General features: G+C 45.0%; 1 protein-coding gene and 1 long non-coding RNA gene across 5 annotated transcripts; one reads left to right on the top strand and one right to left on the bottom strand.

Moving 5' to 3' along the window:
* Positions 1-401: 401 nt before the first annotated feature.
* On the bottom strand, positions 402-13,405 carry LOC127143022 (uncharacterized). Of its 2 annotated transcripts, XR_007814175.1 has the most exons (4): positions 13,176-13,405; positions 13,003-13,068; positions 3,604-3,660; positions 402-2,452 (listed from the first exon to the last, which is right to left on the bottom strand). It is a non-coding gene; the product is annotated as an uncharacterized LOC127143022 (long non-coding RNA). The 2 variants fall into 2 exon arrangements; XR_007814176.1 differs by lacking the exons at positions 13,003-13,068; positions 13,176-13,405 and adding an exon at positions 3,816-4,156.
* gprc5ba (G protein-coupled receptor, class C, group 5, member Ba) lies at positions 4,828-21,887 on the top strand. Of its 3 annotated transcripts, none has more exons than XM_051074056.1 (4): positions 4,828-5,366; positions 14,795-15,826; positions 16,066-16,211; positions 18,275-21,887. In XM_051074056.1, exons 2-4 carry the CDS (start codon positions 14,797-14,799, stop codon positions 18,317-18,319), a joined length of 1,221 nt encoding a protein of 406 aa, XP_050930013.1. In that variant the 5' UTR covers positions 4,828-5,366; positions 14,795-14,796; the 3' UTR covers positions 18,320-21,887. The 3 variants fall into 3 exon arrangements, with proteins under 3 accessions (XP_050930013.1, XP_018536388.1, XP_018536389.1); XM_018680872.2 differs by lacking the exon at positions 4,828-5,366 and adding an exon at positions 5,597-6,546; XM_018680873.2 differs by lacking the exon at positions 4,828-5,366 and adding an exon at positions 5,599-6,546 and having other exon boundaries at positions 16,066-16,187.
* The last annotated feature ends 26 nt before the right edge of the window (positions 21,888-21,913 follow it).

Raw genomic sequence — 21,913 nt, 5'->3', positions numbered from 1 at the left:
TTAGCGTACTAGCATGCTAACATTTGCGAATGGCATTAATGCCTTGTTCATGTTGAGTGGCTTACCAGAATTATGAGCAGCCAAATGGGAAAAACCATTAACATCAGCTGCTGACTTGTAATCCTGAGTCACAGCAACAACAACAACGACAAAAAGTAGCTAATTAAGAAAATTTATATGACTTGAAGGCCAGGAACAGGGGTAACCATCCTAAAATCATTCAAATCAGAGTTGTAACAGGTTTCCTGTTGTTCTCATTTGGTTCACACTGCATGAACACAACATAAAGGCAAAGTATAGCTGAGGACAATTGGAATTAAATTAGTTTTGGAGGTATTTGATCACATTGGAGAAATTCAAATTTGACCAGGTGATCATATTAGTCATAATCAAATAAAAAAAAATTCACTCAGAATCACAAATGTCATGGAGGCTATAGATGAAAAGTCAGGGGGGATCATCAAAGTCAGCAGAATTCATTCTTTGGACATCATGAATCTGTACAAATGTTGTACCGATTCATCCCAAAGTTGTTTTTCCACGCCAAGTGAGACAGACAAACACCAGCAACTGGGACTAAAAGATATCCCTGCTAGTGAATCAGATTCTTACTTCAGCTGATCCTCAGGTACTTTCCTGTTTTCTACCCTCACCATTTCTGTGCTAGGTGACATTTCTGCTCTGCTGAGAAAAAGAACATCTCTTATCCACCTCTGACCAAAACCAGACCTTAAAGCCTTGAGACAGGCTTTAAAAACAATATGTCACATGTGGACATGGTGACTGGTTGATAGAGGAGGAAGGTAAATCCTGGAGCTGCCTTTATTCCACTGACCTCACCCTGACCTTCCAGGGGTTAAATCCTGTTTAGAGCCATTGAGAGACTTGAGGAGCTGACAGAAAGGTCTCCAAGGCTCACTGAATGAAAACAAGTGCTCTACGGTCCATGCGGTGGTCTTTGAAGAGGCCAGATAGGACCTCTGTTTGTGGGTGCGAGAGCGAGAAGTGTATGTGTGAGTGCTCCTATAGATATAAATCTATGTGTCCTTCAGATACAGCACATGCAAATCGACATATAGGTTATTTTAAATGGACCTGACAAGGTCACACTCAAATGACCTTTAATATCATCCCTCCTTCTGCGGGGCTATGCTACTTTGAAAGGTCATGACCTCTGCAGGTTTTCAGGACTCTGAGCAGCCAGAGGGTTAAAGTCACCATGGTGAACAGATGAGGTAAGGATTATCCCACTAAACATATAACCTTCATTACCTCATTGACCTCATTGATTTCACTACACAGCACATAAGAATGAAATGCAAGGCAAAGTTGGTGGCTTCACAAGAGATGTATAAAAGAATACTGGACCAAATCAAATCAGCAGTGTTGATCAAGCTCCAAAAACTGGATCCTACACTTCCCAGAATTTAACTTGACAGAATCTTTTCGTTGAAATCCTTCTTTAGAGGTAAATGCCCATGTCTCTCTAACTTGACATCCCCTGTGTCTAAAGCAGGCTTTCGGTTTAACATCTGCAGTCTCCAAGCCTAAGATATATGCACTCAAATGATGCCACTTGAGAAGGTGTGGGTGGAATTAGAGGCAATTTTGCTAAATTGAGGTAAAGACGTGTCTATGTGAGTTGGACAAAGTTTTAAAAAATATGCTTTATAAATGTACAGAGATGAGAATAAAAAAGAGAGACTGGAGGCAAATGACAGAAAGAGCTAGAGTTTCTGGGATCAGTTAAAGGCTGAGCTGCCACACAAACACACACGGTCAGTGCGTCCATTTCTAGTTAGCTTACAGCTAATATCTGTGCAGTTGGTACACTGGGCAGTCAGATTCATACACAAAGCAAAATGTGCTTTGCTGTCTGTCTCAACACACCTCAAGACTCGACAAAGCTAGGCCAGAGCCAACCAGAACAATATACAGTTGTTTTCATCAGCTGAGCAGTACTCATAAACTCATAAATATACTCATCTTGATGTTTTAAATTAGTGGCGTGCCCCTTTAAGTGGGAATTTGTGTGTTTACATGGACTAATATTATGGACTATCAGTTGTTTTCATGTATTTAGACATGAATATTTGAATCAGACATGATGCAGTTCATTATTCCTGATATTTATACCAAAATAATTTACCTTTTCCCCTCACCAAACAACACGACTATCACACTTCCTCTGTCACTGGAAGATAAGTTGTAGCCTGTTTGAAATGGGATGCGTGTCTGGAAACAAGATGCTCTTTAAAATTAGACTCGCTTCCTGCTAATTTTGGACACCTGCATCCTGTCATAGTTAATACATCCTGTGAGCTCACAGGTTCTCATCCTGATGCTTGTCACTGGAAACAGATGTAGCATGCGGCCTGTATGTCGGCCACCCTGCTGTCACTGTGTGGTTCATTGTGTGCAGCTGAGCGGGGTCTTGACAAGGTGAGGCAACCTATGGGCAGCAAGGAGGCATGTAATGAGGGAAGGATCAGAGAGAGGAAAGAGAGAACACATGCAGAAACAAAAACATGCGAGGGTTGCAAATTATGGAGAGAAAAATGGAGATCAACGCTGATGGAAAGAGACAGAGAAATTGAAGAAAGAGTCTTTATATACAGTGTAACATATATTTAGTTCGTAAACCAGAGGGAAACATGACAGTGTCAGTGACGCTCTTGTTCCTGTAGACAGATGACACCTTAAGAGCATGTGCTCTCCTCATTAAAGGACAATAACTCACCAGGCAGAGCCAAAGTTAGTGTACTGCCTGTCTGTAAAGCTATATTAGTCAGCAACTGAGCCCCACACATGATCACACTGATCCAGAGTTACCTTGTCACCCTCTATAAATACTGAAGCTGGAGTCCTCCACTGGCTGCTTTGATCTGAGCCTCGAGCTGATGACAGTTAAGCATGTGAATATGTATAATATATCTGTATATGTATATTAAGGGAACTGTTTTTTGGAAAATACACTGTCTGGCCTTTTTTTCTGAGAGTTAGGTGAGAAGGTCAGCACCACTCTCACATCAGTAACATAAATATGTAGCTAAAGCTAGCAACTGGTTATTAGCTTAGCATAAGGAGTGCAAACAAAGGGAGACAGCTAGTCAAGCTCAATCCAAAGGTAAAGAAATCCACTTACCAGCACCTCTAAAGCTCAGTAATTAATGTATTGTATCTTGTTTGTTTAATAGGTACAAAAAACAAAATGTAAAAATGATACTGGACTGTTTATGGTTGGCGCTGTGACCTCCTGACCTCAGGCAATACTCCAGGAAGTTACTACTCTGGGCCAAGAAATAGTACAGCACACAACTCCTTCAAAAAAACACAATGTGTCATTTTTACATTTCAGTTTTTGTACAGATTAAACAAATGAGAAATATAAAATGTTAAATACTGAGCTTTAGACATGCTGGTTGGTGGATTTTGTCACCTTTAGACAGGGCCAGGCCAGCAGTTTCCCAAAGTTTCCAGTCTTAATGCTGAGCTAAGCTAACTAGCTGCTGGCTCCAGCATACACATAATAACAATACAAACAAAAAACATATTATGACTCTACTCATCACACTCTCTGCAATAAAAGAAAAAAATACATACCAGGCCAGGCTAGCCAATTAGCATGCTAACTTCAGTAGAAGAGAAGAAGTGTTGGAACTAGAAGAAAAACAAGAGTTAACATTGGCATTGCTTTCATAGCTGAAGACAGCTCTTGGTAAGTAAAGGAATTAAGTTTGACGCTAAACTCGCAACATTTCCTCTAGACTGGAAGGTAAACAGCTGTTAATGTGAAGCCTATAGCAAAAACTTACATATAGCCCCTTTAAGTCTGAGAGGTAGAGTGAGGTGCTTATCTGCAGAACTAACTGTCTCACACACAGCAAAAACACACACTGCTAAATAGGCCACTCTGTGTCTAAAACACAAAGTGTCTAATTTACCCTCCCAGCTCTGCACTCAACTACATGGTAATACAACTGCAATAGCCTAATAAAATCTTTTAATTACACGATTATCCTACAATGACGAGGGGGTTTAGAGTGGCGTGTTCTTCCAAATCCATTTACTGTGATTAACTATGTGTAGTAGTCTAATAATTCCCTTTCCCGTGCATACTCTCACTGTGATGAGTATAAGCATGGTATTGATGATATACTGCCTGAGCCTGTCTGCTGATAAAGTGAGAGAACCATTAATCTTCTCAGTCATCCTGTTTCAAGCAGTGACCCCTCCTCCTCCTATCTCCTCCACCCCCTCTTCCCATGCTGTCACTCTCTCAGCCTGCACCTGTCAGATTAGTCTCACATCCTCAGCTGCCACTCCATATGATACGCCTCCTTACTGCCCATAGCCCGCATGTCATCTCACTTTGCATGTATTTATGCATTTGTGTGTGTATGTGTGAAAGGGGAAAAGAAGGGCGATCCCATGCAGAATGTGGGTGTGTAAAATGTGAGCGTGACTGGTTGTTGGTTCCCAGTGTTCCCCTCATGTTGCAGCAGGATTTGGCTTGGCACCATTGACACGCAAACGTTAAAATGTAGATTAACACCACCAAATCACTGGATTATTAGCAATCCCATAAAATGAGACCTAACTCTGTGAGTGGATGGAGAAGATGCAGTTTGCAGCTGCATTGTCTGATAATATTTTAGATCAGCACCACACTGGCAGCTGATTTGATTACCTGGTCAGAGGTGTCATGGCTGCCATGCTCTGCTCCTGCATGTCTAAGACTGCAGTGGAAACAGTTCTGGGGGCCTGTATAAAACATTGTGACACCATTGCCACAAATCACTTCCATCAGCTCACATCATGCACCAGGATTAAGGCAGGATGGAGGAGGAGGGTGGAGGTGGCAGGAGGTAGTTGGGAGGGGGGGCTCCACCATTGAAAAAATAAGGCCTCCCTGGTAGATGGACTGGAGCAGCTGAGGCGACAAGCATGTGACGAGAAGGAGAAATAATAAGCATCACAGCAGTTTGTAGCTGTGTCAAAGACCCGGAAATAACCAGAGTAATTCCGGAAAAGAGGCTACTTTTATTTCAAAATAAGAGAGTCAAGGACTGTGCAAAACTTGCAGAAGACAAGTAGGAGGGGATTTACCTGAGAGAGTACAATGGCAGTGGGACTGCTGAAGACCCATAATGCAGTTATATGACAGCACATTCTGTGTTTTTGTAGCTGCTTTGGCTCAGCAGACAGAGGAGGTGACCTGTTGAGGGTAGGGTTGATGGTTCGATCCCTTTGCTCCACCCATCCACTCACTGAAAGGTCTTTGAGCAAAATGCTGAACCCTAAATTGTCTCTGATGATGAGGACAGAAGATAGCACCTTGCATGGTGGCTCGCAGCAGTTGTTGTGTAAGTGTGTGAGCAAAAGTAAAGTGTTTGGGATGAAAATGCTATATAAACGTTGTCTATTTACATTATGAAAAAGCAGAGTTGTGTTAGTATTCTCACAATGAGTTGGTGTGAGTTTTATAATAGAGGATAAACAGTAGTGCGCTTATCCTAAGAACTTTATTCTGAAAGATGCACCCGGAAATTAAATTTTAATAGTTTCACTTGACACAATATTCGCTTATTTTCTATGACTTAGCGCAGTGAACGCGTGAAAAACAGTACCGCATCAGCTGGAACTGAGCAGGAACAGCGTTTAGAGAGTCGAAATTGTGCGGACAGTCCGTGACAGTGGCATCACGACAATACGTGTGTGTCTGCGCGTGTGTAGGAGAGAGCCGCTGTACGTCTAGAAAGGATTTAATAAAGTGGTCTCCAACCCCCGCCAGGCACCAATTAATTTATCAGACAGTAAAACAGTTTAAGGGAGGGAGGGCAGAGAGGAGTCAGTGGGGACTGTGGCGGCTCCGGAGAGCTGTCACTTTCTCTGTGTGTATGCGCGCGTGTGCCTGTGTGCGGAGAGGGATTATCATTACGCACGTTATGCGGAGCGCAGTTTTTTGGTGATGCATTCAGTCGGGAGATGTGCAGCTGAGAGCAGTGAGCGTCAACGCGGACACTGAGCGGCAGAAACAGCCCAGAAGCAGGAGAGAGGGGGGATCCGGCTGGCTCGGGGAGGGGAGCACCGTCTCTGCACATCACAGGATTTCGGCTCACTGTGGGTTTTATGTATTTCGATGACTGCCCCCCTCGCTGGTGCAGTGAAAGTCAAAGATGCGCACCGCTGAACAAAGGATTTAGGGGAAAACGATAAAGAAATCTCTTCCACTTTAACCCTGACACCCGTGGTGCGTTTCGTCTCTCCCCCGTTTGGACTTGGACTCGGAATTCATGTCGATTCTGCCTTTGAGGACGACGGACGAGGCTGAGTAAACCGGGTTCCTCTGGTCCGAGAGCTGGAGCAGGAGGAATCATCTGGTCTGATCGCGTACAAGTCCATGTGGATGGAGAGAGAATACGCAAACACGGCGAGCGGAGCTCATTCCGAAATGTGACATTTTTAAAAAATTCTGTCCCCTGCAAAACCTGACAACTGTGCATCTGCCTTCGTTCTCGATCGGATTTGTTTACATCTACAAAGGTACGTGCTGCTTATCATGTAGCCCATATGATATTGATTGACAGGAATCGGTGGAGCAAGGGAGTGTGATACCCTTCTGGACATGTGTGTGCATGATATATAGTCAGTGAGCAGGACTATATTAGCTGGTGAATCTAGTGGGAGTCTAGGTTTGTGTGAATGCATCATCATTTGTGTTGTGTTATGGCTGTTTCGGGGCTTATCACCACTGAGGTGGAAGTTACATCACTGACAACCCTGGGAGAAAGGCGATGTCGATGCACCAAATGCATAGGTGTGTGTGTGTGTGTGTGTGTGTGTGTGAAGCAGAGAGGGCACGCAGTGTGTTGCAGAAATGCACATTTACGTACAAGGTTTGGTGCACATGGCCTTGACCTCAAGGGGCGTAACTAAACCCACGTTAAGCTTAAATAAAGCCACGTCTATGTAGGACTTTGACCTGTGAGAAATTTAGCGGCTGATTGGCTGTGGCACATATTTTTTCTCACGAGGATGAAAAGGTTGGTTTCTTTTAGTAGCTGCGCCTCCATTTTCGTCCCACAATACACTGGGATATTTTAGGAGTGTCAATCACTTCTCCATTCTTTAGTTTAGAGGTTAGATGTCATCGTCTATTTTTGGATCTCTCTCTCTCTCTCTTTCTCTCTCTCACACACACACCTCAGTAACAATAGTCTTACTGCTGCTCCCTCAAACAAACACACTCTTCTGGAACCCCCCAGGGACCCTCCCATGTGGCCGGTATTGTTAAGAGAAGGGGGGCAGTGCTGCAAAAAGAAAAGAAAAAAGAGCATTCTCTAAATGTGTGTGTGTGTGTGTTTGCATTAAGCTGCTCCTTAGGTCAGCTAAAACCAAGGGTGTCCCCTCCAGGAGACATGTCCCTCCCACACTGGCCTCATAGACCAGAGGCAGGGCCCTGAGTTGGTCATTTAACTCGGCAAGAAATTGCACTTAAATGCCCACTTGGGTCTAATTAGACAAAGGAAGTTAGTATGGAAATTGATGTCGATGTATGGATCGGTCAATGGATGGATGATACATTAGCCTTGAGCCACTGTCAGTGCAGTATTTGTGTACTTAGAAAGCTCCCGGGCCTATTTTGGAGTGTTCTGTTTTCCATCATTAATCAATATTCAGCAAAGTGGAGCTGTTTATTCTCAGGCTGTGCTTTCATGAGTTAGTTAGCTTCCTCTTGGGAAAAGAGGATGCTACAGTATCTCCTCGGGGCTGATGCCATATGTACTGTGTTTGGATGATTATGTGTGCATGTGTGCATGTGTGTGTGGCCTCTTTATATACACATGACGCAGCTGAGTGCAAGAGCTGGGGTGCAGATATCACATACACAGGAACTTCCCTGCTTAACCTTTCATATGTGCATTTACGTTCATACACGTGCCTATCCTCCCCTCACACACACACACACACACATGTACACACATACTCAGAGACACACACACACACACACACACACACACACACACACACATGCACACACATACTCAGAGAGAGACACACACACACACACACACACACACACACACACACATGCTCCAGGCACACGGCTCGCTCCAATTCTTCCTCTGCACATCCGGCTGTTCCTTGTTTCTCTCGCTCCTCTGATCACTATCACACTCTGTAAACCAGATCTGATCTCTCTGGGCTCCTGTGATCAACCCCCCCCCCCCATTCATCCCATCACTTTATCTACAATGGAAGATGCTCATTGATATCACATGGAGGCAGAACACATGACACCGGAGGTCTGTGTCTCTGGTTTCAGGTTGCATATTTTTGGGTTCGGGATGCCTTCGCATCTGACTGATCATCCCACTGTTTGTTGGTGTAAAAAGAAAAAGGGGGGTGTGGGGGGGGTGAGATTAAACATTGGCACCATTAATTGCCAAGTCAATTAGCATACGGTCTTGCTGTGAGCCCAGTCACATGGTAATGAGGCCTAATTAGGATGGCCAGGGATGTCTGAAGAGGCTGGGGAAAATGCTTCCACTGTCAGTTTTTTTCATGATGACACCCAGGAGGCTGATGCAGTGAATGGACCACCCCTCTTTAGTCTTGTCGTTTGGTGTGTTCTCTTTTTTTTTCTCCCTCTCAGGCCTGCTTTCTCCTTCTGTGTCTGCGAGTCTATTTTTTTCCTAAAACTTGTCCTCGGCTCCTTTTCAATATTTTAGCAGCCCCACACGTCACTGCCAGCTGCGAGGGATTGCTGACGTCACTCTGGAGGGGTAAAGATGTGTAGAGATCGGCGACAAAGTGTACTAGTGTGTTCAAGAAAAAAACATATTTGTTCGAACACAACATAAAAAAAACTATGGCATACTTCCATCCATGCACAGAAAAAGTGTTAAAGGTTCACTTTGTGCATGAGCAGCTTTGATGTCAGGTTTGTTGCACCAGAAATATCTTCCTCAAAACGCAGACTTGGAAATCTCATGTAAATTGGCAGAAGCTTTGCAATTTTCTGTGTGGGACTGACTGTATTTGAATGCCCCATTGGTAAGGCTACCTCTCTGGAAAGTCACAAGTTCAGGGTTTGTGTCCTGTCAAAGTGTCCTTCAGTGAGAAAGAGACTTCCTATCCATTCTAGATAAGAGTATGTTCGCATTACATCAGTGCAAGTTAAAAACACTTTTTCTCCCCCTCAGTTTTTCCCCCTCTGTCAAAACTAAAACTGCTTTTTCTCAACCAAAAATTGAGCTTTTCCAAAACTCCAGAGCAGGTCAGTCTCAAAAAGGCGGGCTGGTGATGTCATAAATGTACAGGTAAAAGAGATGAGGGGGAGATTTGCCGGTAAACCGGCTGGTCAAAGAAAAACATCAATTGGAGAGGAAGAAACACATTTATATCTAACACCTCAGGTAAGACAGGCAGGCCCTTAACAGTACCTTCTCTATTTCATCTCTTTTTAAAAAGCTGTTTCAGACCAGACTCCAAGTCTGGAAGCCACTTCAAGCCAATTATTCTCACTTAGAGAAAACTGGAAGAGCTTGAGACAGATGCTGTTCGAGTAAAAAAAACAAGTTTAAAGGACTACCCTGCGATGGCTCCGATGACAAGTTTATTTTGAAGCACAGATGTGTTTTTAGTCCAAAGTAAATCTTGTACATTGAGATGGGACTTCTAGACAGACTGGGTTAATTTATGACTGATATCAAAGGCATTATATAAACCCAGCTACTGATGTAGGATGTAAATTTATGCAGTGTCAGAGTAGGAAAGGTCTGCTAGTGTTAGAGGGGACAGCAGATAAGGCCGGAGACATGGATGGCCTCATCAGAAAGCAGATGCCAGCATAGGACCCACAAAAGAACCTACTCACCTCAACAGCTGGATCAATGTGTTCCTAGTCATATACCTACACACTCTAGACTCTCTCTCTCTCTCACACACACACACACACACACACTTTCTCCATTATCGTCCCTGAAGTATGAGTCACGCAGTAGGAGAGAAAATGAGAATTGAAGCGAGTCGTCAAAATGCAATAATCCTCGCAATTATCACCACGGTAATTAGACAGCATCTGGTTGTGTGCTATGTCTGATAATTGTAGGAGGTTGTAATTGTACAGGACGGCTCGCTAGATCCCTGCCTATCTGGCCTGGAGCAGATTTGAATGACTGCAGTGGCGCACATTTGCACTCTCATGCCTGTGCTCCCGTTATGTGTCAACAGCAGCGCTATAGGGAACGCACGCTGCATGCTTACCACATTCAGCTTTGTGTGAGACTGTGGTGCCTTCACACACACACACACACACATGCATAATACATGCCACCGAAAAACTGAATGTTATATTTACATGCAAATAGAGCCAGTGCACATGGGCATTGCACTAGACTGTGTGTGTGTGTATGAGAGGGTGACACGGGCAGCATGAATGTCTGTGACCCCCCTGCTACGTGCAGAATACAAAGCTAAAAGATGGACCTCTGAGTGCCAGTGGGCTGCTTGACACTGAGGAAGATGATGCCTGAGAAACAGCAGCCATGCAGCAGAACTGGCAGGGATCTGGATCCCTCCCCCCAGTTACATAAGATACACAGCAAGAATAAAGGCATGAAGGGGGGAGGAGGAGGAGGTGGGGGTGAGAGAGGAGGAGGAAGGGGGCACAAGAGAGGAAGAAGGAGAAGTCAAAATGGAAGGAAAAGGGTGTGTGTGTTTGGGATTACACACTGTGGGGGTGACAGAGGGAAAGAGGGAGAACATGTGGGGAGAGAACTCCGCGTGTGTGAGTCTGTGTGTGTGTGTGTGTGTGTGTGTGTGTGAGGCGCATCTTTCACAGCCCATCTTCAAATGTAGCGGAGGGATGAGACCGCTACATTCTCCAGAGGAGAGGTGGCATTGAGAATCTGACAGAATAGAGGATTTTAAATGGAGGGGAGGACAGAAATGGCTGCGTGGAGCGGGAGTGACAAGAGAGGGAAACATGTCTAGAAATGTGGGAGTGGGAGAGGGGGGAGGAGGGGTGTGGAGGATGAGACGGCGGCAGCATCCTCTGTGCTGCACAAAGCGGAAGGCCAGGGGCTCTTTCTCTCTCTTTCTTTTCACATGACTCATTAGTGAGGAGCAGGGAGGAGTGCTCCGGTGTGTGGCATGTGTGCTGTAGGTGTGTGCTACATACTGTACTGTGCGTCGTGAATGTTCCCATGAGTAGCTTGTGGTTTTGCACATGCATGTCTGGCCGACTGCGTACATGAGATCATATGTGGCCACTGGCAGCCCTCTGTATCCATCCCTCAGCTTTCACCCCACCGGTCTGCCAAGTCACACTCAAAAAGCAGCCAGGGCAACCATCTGTGCAAGAGGGAGTGACTGGGTGAGAGGGTGAGTGAGTGAAAAAGTCACTAGTGTGAGGGAAACAAGCTCCAGTCTCTCTGTGTCTGTTGTTGAGAGTGTGCACTTATCTCCACTGTGTGGTTTTACAGGCTCTGTGATTAGGAAGTGACAAAGACGGCGACGGAGACAGACAAAAAGAAAAGTACAAAAAAAGACAGAGGAGGAGCAGTTAGTCTGCTCGGCTTGTTGAGGATGAGTGAGCCTTTCTCTCTTTGTCTCCTCTCCCTTTTGTTTTATTCCTGTCATTTAGAGATGGGGTGTAACCATGGTTATCAGGGGCTCACTAAAAATGATGTTGGGAGTAAGCTTGAGTTTATCTGGAGTGTGTGCACATTTGTTATGCAGGTATGCATTTTGGTAAGGTGCGTGTAATGAGCTCCAGCACTGTGTTTTTTTGTGTGCCTTTTTTTGGTGACTCATCCCTCTGTAAGCGCTGATTGATGTTAATGTAGACCAATAATAACCAGCGGCTGTGGGCTGCTGCAACAAGGAGGGAAGGAGTCGACAGGAAACAACAGGCTGAAATAATGGCAGGAAATGAGGGCGCGAAGAATTTTAGTAATGAGGAGGCGTGAAGGAGAATTTTTGGAGGGTGTAAATCTCTGAGGGATACATGAAAGAGCGCCAAACAAATGAATATGCACAAACCACGCATATACATATAGGCACACATGCATCTTTCACTGTTCCACCCTCTGGGGGCTCAAAGAAATAAATAATGGTATTTCACAAGTTGTAAACAACTATATTTTTAAATGGATACGAAGACAGACACATCAAAAGTTTGTAAATAAATGGATGGGCCAGCTATGCCGACAGAGTGTGTGTCTACATTTGGGGAGGAATTAAACCACTTGCCTTGATTTAAAATGGACTTAGAAGCTCAGAAGATGGATGTCTGCCAGTCTTTGAATACACAATGTCTTTCTGGATGTGAGCTCAGTAAAAGAACAATGTTAGATCAATCATGCTTTTCTCTTATTTTCATTGCCCTTTCATGTGCAAAAAATGGCTGCCAGATTGCAGCCACATGGAGTCATGGACAAACCTTTCTTAACAAAATAATGTTTAAATCTGCATTAACTGATTTGTTGCACGCTTTGAGTCAGGGGAAACAAGTTGTGAACACAAAATTGACATGTCTTCACCCTTCAAAATGATATGGTGAACTTGTTAGCAGTTCACCTAATCAGCTTACACATCCAGCAGTTACAGAAGCCTGTTTCTGGTCACCTGCTGAATGAAGTCCAATATTCACTCTCATTTTAGCTGTGTTTTTGGCCTCTACCGTCTCCTAAGGGAGATATATGTCTCATTAACTGCTAAATGTTCATCAGCTAGTTATGAACTGTGTGTCATTATATGTAGAGCAGGTAGTGTAGAGTGGGTTTTTGGAGATTTTTTTGTTTGTTTTTTGCTGAAAACAGGTGCCTGCTGAGGCAGAAAACCCTTTCACACTGTCACATAGTTCATAGTTCATTTTGTAATTTGATACATTGTTACTATAAAAATACAGATTATAGCCACTTTAAAGGTGCTATATGTCAGTTTTTGCTATCGCTACATAGCCGACTTTAGCATCAACAGCTGTTTACTTACCAGTCTAGAAGAAACATTGCGATTTCAGCATCAAACTTCATTCCTTTTCTTGCCAAGAGCCGTGTCCTGCAGGAGAAAGGAACAGCAAAGTTAATTCTTGTTTTGCTTCTATTTCTATCACTTCTTTTCTTCTACTGGAGTTAGCATGCTAACGAGCTACCCCCTGGCCCAACCTGCTTCTTAATACTACTTGGCGATGGTGAGTCATTGTAGCATCTGGTCTGCACCTCCTCCCACTTCTGGCCCTATTTTCCTCACAATAAAATAAATCACACTATCTAGTAGTAGTAGTATCAAGGGTCTGTCTCCTTCTCGCTGTCTGCCCCATTTAACAAGCTACCTGCTGGAAGGACTCTGTGTGACCTGTAGCCCTGGTTGATGTGTATTTAAACCTAACACTCTCCTCTGATGGCCTGACCATGTAACTCTCCCTGACTTACTGGCATAGAGAGAGAGAATATGAAGCTGGGAATATCCACTGTCCTTTATGTGGTATGTAAATATTGTGGCACAATCTATTTGTGGACACCAGGAGATTTTTTAATGTCAAAACTACAGTGAGACCGAAGTCCTCTGAAATAAACAATCTAAAGTGTGGCTTCAAGCATAGACAGGATGGAAAAGTGTGCGTATGTGCTTTGCGAAAGTGGATTGTTTAACACACTAATGTCTGAGCCAGCTTGGAAAGAATTTCTGAAAGCTTAGCGATGTAGTGGAGAGACAGTTGACAGTAACCTGGCAAGAGGATGTGTTTTAGTGTCTGTATGTGTGTGTGTGTGGTTTTTGTGGCTTTAAATGCAGATCATCCTCCCATAAAACACATAGCTTGTCAGGTGAAACGACAGCACTGATCATCCCAGCAAAGACCTCAATGAAACCAAAGAATGTTTATTTGTGTGCGCGTGTGTGTTTGGCTGTCTGACGGTTGTGATGAATAAAGAAAAAGGTAGACCGAGACAGCATTGATTTGGCACGCACGCCTGTTGTTTTTTCTTTTCACTGGGACACTTCTCTCAAAAGTACAGGAGTGTTTGTACTTGCGCTCGAGGCGCCGTGCGTTTGTGTGCAGTGTATTATGCATCGTCTCGCACCTTGCTAGACACCCTTAGATGCCTGATAGTGAGTCGAACTTGCTTGTATGCGCTAGTTCCTTTCTCTGTATCTCTTGTTTTTTTCATAAAAATATGCATGATGCTGCAGCCTCCCTGTCAGCGCTCCGGCAGCCGGTTCACTGGACAAGACTGGACAAATAACACACCTGAAACTCTCTTTAGAAGCATTGTAGGTGCCCTGACTCTGACCTCACTGCTTTGTGAATGAACTGAAGGCAGCTGATCTGGGCTTTTCTGGGATTGTGGGTATTTTTTTCTGCCATGTGTATGTTGTTTATTTGAAGGTGTTGCAACAGAATGAAACCTTAAAGCATTTAAAAGGCTAAAAAAAGGCAGGACTATAGGGTGCTATTGGTGAAACAGGATATGTGTGTGTGTTTTGTGTTTGGGAAGGCTTCAGTCATTCACCCTGCATGAACTACTGTCCTTTGTTTCCTGTCTAAAACACAGCGGTGGCTGATTGTCTGTATTGTCACTCGCAGGCGGATGATTACTGTGGGAATGACTGAGTGCTCGGCTCTGTAGCCTTCCAAACATTTATGACCAGAATGACTCACTCTTTTTCACTTTCCCTCCCCCCTTTCTCTCCATTTCTTTGACTTTCTCCTTTCTTTCCCTCTTTGCTCCTTGCTCTCCTCATCATCTCCCTCTCTGTCCTCTGTTCTGTTCTGATCTCTCAGAGATGGCGTTCCTCCCGGTCCTCCTCCTGCTGCTGCTGACTGTCGCTCATCGTGCCAGCAGTCAGGACTCAGAGGACTCTGAGGCTCTTCCAAGAGGCTGCGGCTGGGGCCTCGTGCGTCCCTACACCCTCCTCTGTGACCTGGACTCCATATGGGGTGTAGCTGTCGAGTCTGTGGCTGCCGGTGGGGTGCTGGCTGCCATCTTACTTGCCCTAGTCCTGCTGTGCCGTTTACGCCACATCAGTGAGGCTGAGAAGCGCAGTGGCGTTGGACCCATCCTCCTGCTGCTCCTCGGCATCCTTGGCTTGTTTGGCCTGAGCTTTGCTTATCTGATCGAGCAGGATGAGTCGTTATGCTTGCTCCGTAGGGCCCTGTGGGGTCTCCTGTTTGCCGTCTGCTTCTCCTGCTTGCTGGTGCAGGGTGTTCGTCTGCGCAGGCTGGGCCGGGAGCGTCGGAGCCCTGGAGGCTGCGCCCTCACCGGCTTGGCTCTGGGTTTGAGCGCTGTGCAGGGCATCATTGCTGCCGAATGGCTGCTCCTGACCGTGCTGCGGGAGGGGCGAGCTGCCTGTCAGTACCTGCCCCTGGACTTCTCACTAGCCTGCAGCTACGTGCTAGCTCTCCTACTAGCTGCGCTGACTGCCGCCTCCCTGGCCCTGTGTGGGAAGACACGCCAGTGGCGTTGCAACGCCATCTGGCTGCTGGTGACCTGCCTTCTGTCCTTGCTGCTGTGGGTGGCCTGGGTGGGCTTCTACCTGTACGGCAACGCCTGGCTGGGAAGGTCACCGGACTGGAATGACCCGGCACTGGCCATAGCTTTGGTGGCTCAGGGCTGGCTGCTGCTCATCTTCCATGCCATTCCTGAATCCCACATCTGCCTGAGACCACCGCCACAACCCACTGCCCCAGATTACTTCGACACCTCCCAGAACTCAACACGGATGAGGGAGACGAGCTTCGATGAAGACATCCCACTCTCTCACAGGCAGTTTGTGGAGAACCAGGGCTACGGATACAACGACGAGAACACTGCAGGTACAGTACAATCTGCTATTTTAAAGCAGACAGGCGTAATATGTGCGGACAGGCTGTAGGAGGAATGTAGGCCAAAGTGAGTAATAGAACACCAGTAAATTTGCATGTGTGGCTAGAAATAAGTGCAGGAGAAATTTATGTGGTGCAGGATTACACAGCAAGTGTCGCTTTTTTCAAGAGTGGCGTGGTGAGTCACAGTGAGTAATCTCTGTCCGTCACTCCTGTCTATTTCATGCCAGGTTTGAGGAGCGGCGGTGGCGCCGGGCAACACAACAGCAACACCGGCGCCAGGCCTAGCGCTCCTTTCCGTAGCAACGTCTACCAACCCACCGAGATGACCATGATCCTGAACGGGGGAGCGGTGAGTACATCCTCCCAGTCACAGGTACACGCCGCTTACACGCCGCTCTCTCATTCGACCACACCGGCGAGACTGCATGCACATTTGTGCGTTTCCAGACCGTACGTCATTGCACAAGAATGAGGGAGAGGTGTGAGTGTGTGCGTGCATTATCACTTTGTGTGCGCATGTTCACGTGCCTGTGTGTGTGTTTGTATTTTCATGGGCACATGCACGGATAGGTATTTGTCACAAACGGTCACTCATCTGACACTGATTCGTTCACGGGTGAGTGTGAGAGAGCGTCCATGTGCTCCTGTGTGTGTAAATAAGCTGCGATGCTATCCGTCCACTGAGCGATGTGACTGTCTGCGAGGCCTGTCACACCCTTCATTATGCAGGATGAATGGGCGCTCTGGCTGGCACAGGTGAACCGTTTTCCAGCCACTGTGTTATGAATTAAACCTGCCACACAAGAGCACAACACACACACACACACCTCTACACATACCACTGGAGGCTAAAATGCTGAAGCAACACTCTCTACTGACTAAAAGATAATTTGTAGTCACTATTCCTAGAGATTGCAGCTAGGTGTGCTGATTTAGCCGACAAAGGGAAAGCAGACTTCTCCTTAAGCTGCTCTGCATAAAATATCATTAGTTTGCACAACCAGTGCTTTTGTGCATCAGTCTGAAAGGAGAGATGAGCTTATTTATATTGCATTTTTAAAACAAAGTGCTTTGTATGAGGTATAGAAGATATTAAATGAGGAATTCAGCTTTTAACACATCAGTTTAAAAGGATGAAAATAATGAAAAAGATGAAAGTGCAGAGAATCAAATAGAAGACCGTGCAGTGTGTGAGATTGAGTGAACAGAAAAGAAAGAAAGAATTAGATGAAAAAATCAATACCACTACGTAGTTAGGAACGAAGAAAGCTAGGAACAAGCTTGGTTCCCAAAATGTCTCAAAAGGAATGGAAAGCATAAAACATTTTAACTTGGGTTTAAAGCAGGAAAAAGTCTAGAGATTTTCTGCAGCTTTGTAAGTAAATAAGTAAATACTACCTTAAAATCTGGGACCGCCACTAGAAGACACGAGAGGTCCTGTCCATACCTGGCATTAACATGCATCTTGGGTGATCAGATCACAAGCAGAAAGCTCTAAGTATAGGTCCAAGATGCATTGAGGACACGTATGGCCACATTCTATTAGCAGTGTGTATGCAAATGTGTCCTGAGCTGCACTGAAGGACCGCCCACTCAACTGCTGTCCTCATTCAGCTGGTTCTCAAGCTACGTAAACTGGCTTTCTCCATGATGGGCCCAACTTTTAAAAAGCCCACAGAGATACAGGATGAGAGCGTTAAACATCTTGGGTGATTTGGTTTGCCTGGAACACGCCGAGGAATAGACCCTGTCTGTGTTGTTTTGATTTCTTCCTCTTCTTTTAATTTCCAGCAGACTAGGCGCAGAAAGTGCAGTACTGCATCCTGCCCGTTAAAACAGACGACGGAATCATGTATGTGTTTGTCTGCATATTGAACGGAGAAGTGCAATCTGATCACAAGTGGTCACTTAAAACACATGTGGAGAAGCATTTTAATGTACCACTTGGGATTGGATCACCAAAGACACACGTTAATGCCAAGTATGAACAGTGTCTGAAAGGGTTTACGTCAAAGTAAAAGTAAGTAAAAGATTGTCAGACATAGAAGGTTTGTTTTTAGAAAGGCGTGGGGGGTTGCATCTATATATTTATATAAATCTTATGAATTATTATTAAATGACATATTATAATGAAATTCATTATCAGGCTGTTCAAATTACTGGTCTAATTTCAAGAAAGAAACAGTAGTGCCAAATTGCTATGAATTAATTCCATTAATTTTCATTAGAAACATGATATTTTCTGATCGTAGAAATACAGCCTTGCAGTCAGAGATACATTTTGTCTTTGCCCAGAGATTTGTAAACGTGAATAAAAAGTGTGCATGGTGACCCTTGCAGCTACTGTGCGCATGTGTGCAAAGATGCATGTTTGAATACGCTATCCATATTATCATTTATGAACGTAATTTTTTAACGTAATTTTTCCTTCTACAGGTGCCCTCTGCCCCTCCAACCTACACGGGGAGGCAGCTGTGGTGAGTGAGAGGACTGGAAAGAGGATGTGTGATATAAAATGAAGAGAAGAAGAGGATGGAGAGGGTGAGGAGGGAGGGGTCTGGGACGAGGGGCCTGCCTGGTTGGATTGGACTTCAGATGCGGATGCCAGCGGGGCCCTTTCACTCTGTGTACAGACTTTAACACTGACTGTGTGCCAATCAACTATTATAACGTATGAGTGTGTGTGAGACTGAGAGAGAGTAGGGTATGGAGGACAGAGCTAAAGCTCTTCTAGCACACAAATCTCCATAGAAGGGTGTAAAAATCTCAAAGTGTGACCAGCGAGTAGCAAAACAAAACACACGCTGACTCAGATCTGAAAATATCAACGCGCAGTATTCTTTTTCTTTTTCATTTGGTTCGCTTCCCAGAGACTGCAGCACTGTAAGCATCCTCCAAAACTGTGAAATCTATCGCTCTTTCCTGCTCTGTATCTCTCTTCCTGTCAGTCAGGATGTCTTTTCTGCTGCTCGTCACAACGCTGGCGCTTGAGTAGAAAACATTTGGCTCTGTCCTCCATCCATCCACAGCGTAGGTAAAGGCAAAGCACATGGGCAACTGTACAAGCTTGAGCACCGCCTGCTTAAAAAGAACCCAGCCTCTGTGGGTGTGTATGTACAGTATATGAGAGGAAAGAGTCTGCGTCTATTCCCCACATCTCAACTCTACCACTCCAACAAACCATCTCTCTCCAGACTGTTACCCCCCCCCCCCCCCCCCCCCCCCCCCCCCCAATCTCTATCTCTATCTCTGGTCTGCACTTCTCTGTGAATATAACACATAACTCCTCTCACCTTGCCTCATCCTCCCACCTGCATGGACACTTTGCAAAAAAAAAAACAACAACAAAAAAAAAACCAAAACTGTGAAACCCCTGAACTGTGGTGGGAAAAGAAGTTCCCAGCTGTGACCGCAGACACAACAAAAAGCAGCACCGGAGGGAGCACCTGAACGGAGGGATTACAAGCTGCTAATGAACTGCCGTTTGATATTTGATGGAGTAGAGTGGATTCTGATTGGACAAGGAGGGGTGTCAGTCATTGTCGGGGGTGGGGGGTGAGAGCTGGGGGAGAGGGAAGCGCTGGTTCATGAATCTAGGTCAGACTGCTGTGCTGCTCTCCCACATCTCCGGTGGCCACTGGCGGTTTGAACCAGCCAGGAGAAACTGTCACTTTGTATCAGCGGGAAACAGAGCGAGGAAATGAAATGGTCTCCTGTTCTTAGTTCCTCTATCTGTGTGTTTTTATGTGTGCGTACGTGAGTGTTGTGATTTTATGTGTGTCGGGAGTTGACGGGGAAAAAACAACAACAAAAAAAAAGAATTTCAACGTCAAGGTTGCTTTCTGGTGCTAAATATTCCTTCACGCAACTTCCCCAGTGAGGCACAAAACTACAGGGGCAACCCTGATGCAGATACAGTCAAAAACTGTGAGTGACAGGCTATAGAGCTGTGTGGCTGGTGTGTGGAAATATCCTAGAGCCTTAGAAAGATCAGATTTACAGTGCAAGGTAGAAAGAAGGAGATCAAATACAAGAGGAGGAGAAGGGAGGAAGATGGTAGGAAGAGCGAGGAGGAAGGAGGGAGCGAGAGATGGTCCGGGGGGAGCCCAATGTGACAGCGAGATCTCTGTGACTTCCCTCAGTTCAGCCTCCGATCTGCGCGAGAAAATGGCTCCCGGTCTGTCCAAGTGTGTGTGTGTGTGTGTGTGTGTGTGTTTTTGTGCGCTTTGTGGAGGCGGCCGTGCTGCTCTGCTCTGTGTGGTTGTCATCTTTATCTAGTGAAGCTTCTCTCCCTCCCTCCTCCTCCTTTTCCTCTTCTTCCTCCTCCACCTCACCGTCCTCCTGTAGCTCAAGCCCCCTCCACCCCCCCTGTGCCAAGAAGGACTCTTGTTTCACTGGAGTCTCCGTTTCACACCCTTTCCCCTCATCGTGACACCAGCTCTCTCTTTCACCCGAGAAGCTGTGTACATAGTAGTGCTGTAAAGCTTTGCTTGCTTGTTTACTTTTTTTCTTTTTTTAAACTGTAGGCTGAGTTTAGACACCAGTGTCATATGACCTACTGGAGAACTGACTACTGCAATCTGTTTTTATCTGGGGATGTTTTTTTTTTGTTTTTTTTAACTGGTTTGCTTTGTGTTCATACATTTGCTTGTTACATTATGCTTTTATTTTTCTCTTGCTGGTGTCTTTTATTTTTTTTAACTAGCATTTTGGAAATGTTTTGCGAACACTAGATATGCTTTTATTTTTTCTGTTTGATTAATGTTCAAGGAAATTATATGATTTGTCATTTATAGGGATTTGTGTTGTTTGTACCTCCTGCGCAGTCAAGACAGTGGTCCACTCTTTGCTGTAACAGTCACAGGGATACAAACTTGTTTTTTTTTTGCCAGAAAAATGAATTCTTGGCACTTCATGCAGTATACAATGACTTATTCCGTGATATGATTATAAAAGAAAAAAAAAGCAGCAGGAAGGGCAGAATAAATTAACTTTAAACCCACCAATACTGATGACCCCCAGGTCTTACAGCAACCCTCAACTAAGAAAAGATTAAGGGTCCCTTCCTTTCTGCTGTGTGTTTATGTCTTACCCACTGGCTATTCTAAAATAGGACTGGCACTAGCAGGCCAGCTCGATGCCCAAAGAGAGCTCCGTCTGGGCCGATCCTGGTCAGAAACAGACTACTGGGCCCTGGAATCCGTGAGTCGTAGCCCATGAAGAAGAACTGTCCTCAGGATTTTGGATGGTTAGCAGTAATGAGACAAAGCTCTGGAGCTGGGGGGTGGGGTGGGGGGAGGTTCGATTCTTGTGATGTTTTCACTCAATGTGGAGTACAGAAAAAAAAGAATAACATGTGACTTCGTAGATTTTGCACTTGTCGACTACCTATCTGTGCATGCTTATCACCATTTCTACATGTAAGACCTTTCTCAGACGTACTTTTGAATACTAACTCTATTTATGTAAAGGTCATGTGACAGCAATCATAATTTCAGTGTATATCCGATGACACACTTAATGTCTGTGCTTTCTTAAACACAAAAGGGAGCTGGTTCTGGAGAAGCAAAGAGATTAAAGTCAGGGGAAAAGGGTCCAAATTAGGAACAAAATGCCAACATCACTGGACCTAATAATAACTTCCTCTGTTAGTTTGAAGACTCAAGGGGAAAAAAAGAGAATCTTCTGGCTGATGTCGTCTCTGTGTTTAAAATCAAATAGACTGTGGTGAAATTTGCACAAAACTTCTATATGTTAAGTTTGTCATCCCTGGGCAGCTCATTTGAACACCCATCCTCCCTGGGTTTGACATGTCCTTGCCTGTCCTCTCCTGATTTGTCTTGCCTTCAGACTGTTCCAGCGGGGCAGCTGACAGGGGTGATATTGGTTTTCACAGCTGTGACTGTGCAGTGACGCAGCATGCCTATGTATAGAACTTGATTCCCCTGATTAGAAAAAGAAAAAAAAAAAAACAGTTAACTCTCTTGTTTCTGTAACCGATTCAGGAAAAAAAGTTCAATAAAAGTGTCATGTTTGTAGTTAATTTTAATTGGATGTGGTGCGTTTTTTTCCCTA

This window comes from Lates calcarifer, linkage group LG11 (genome assembly GCF_001640805.2).
Source record: "Lates calcarifer isolate ASB-BC8 linkage group LG11, TLL_Latcal_v3, whole genome shotgun sequence".
Classification (NCBI taxonomy): domain Eukaryota; kingdom Metazoa; phylum Chordata; class Actinopteri; family Centropomidae; genus Lates; species Lates calcarifer.
Note: the sequence above shows the minus strand (reverse complement) of the source record. Positions and strands in the feature narration are given on the sequence as shown.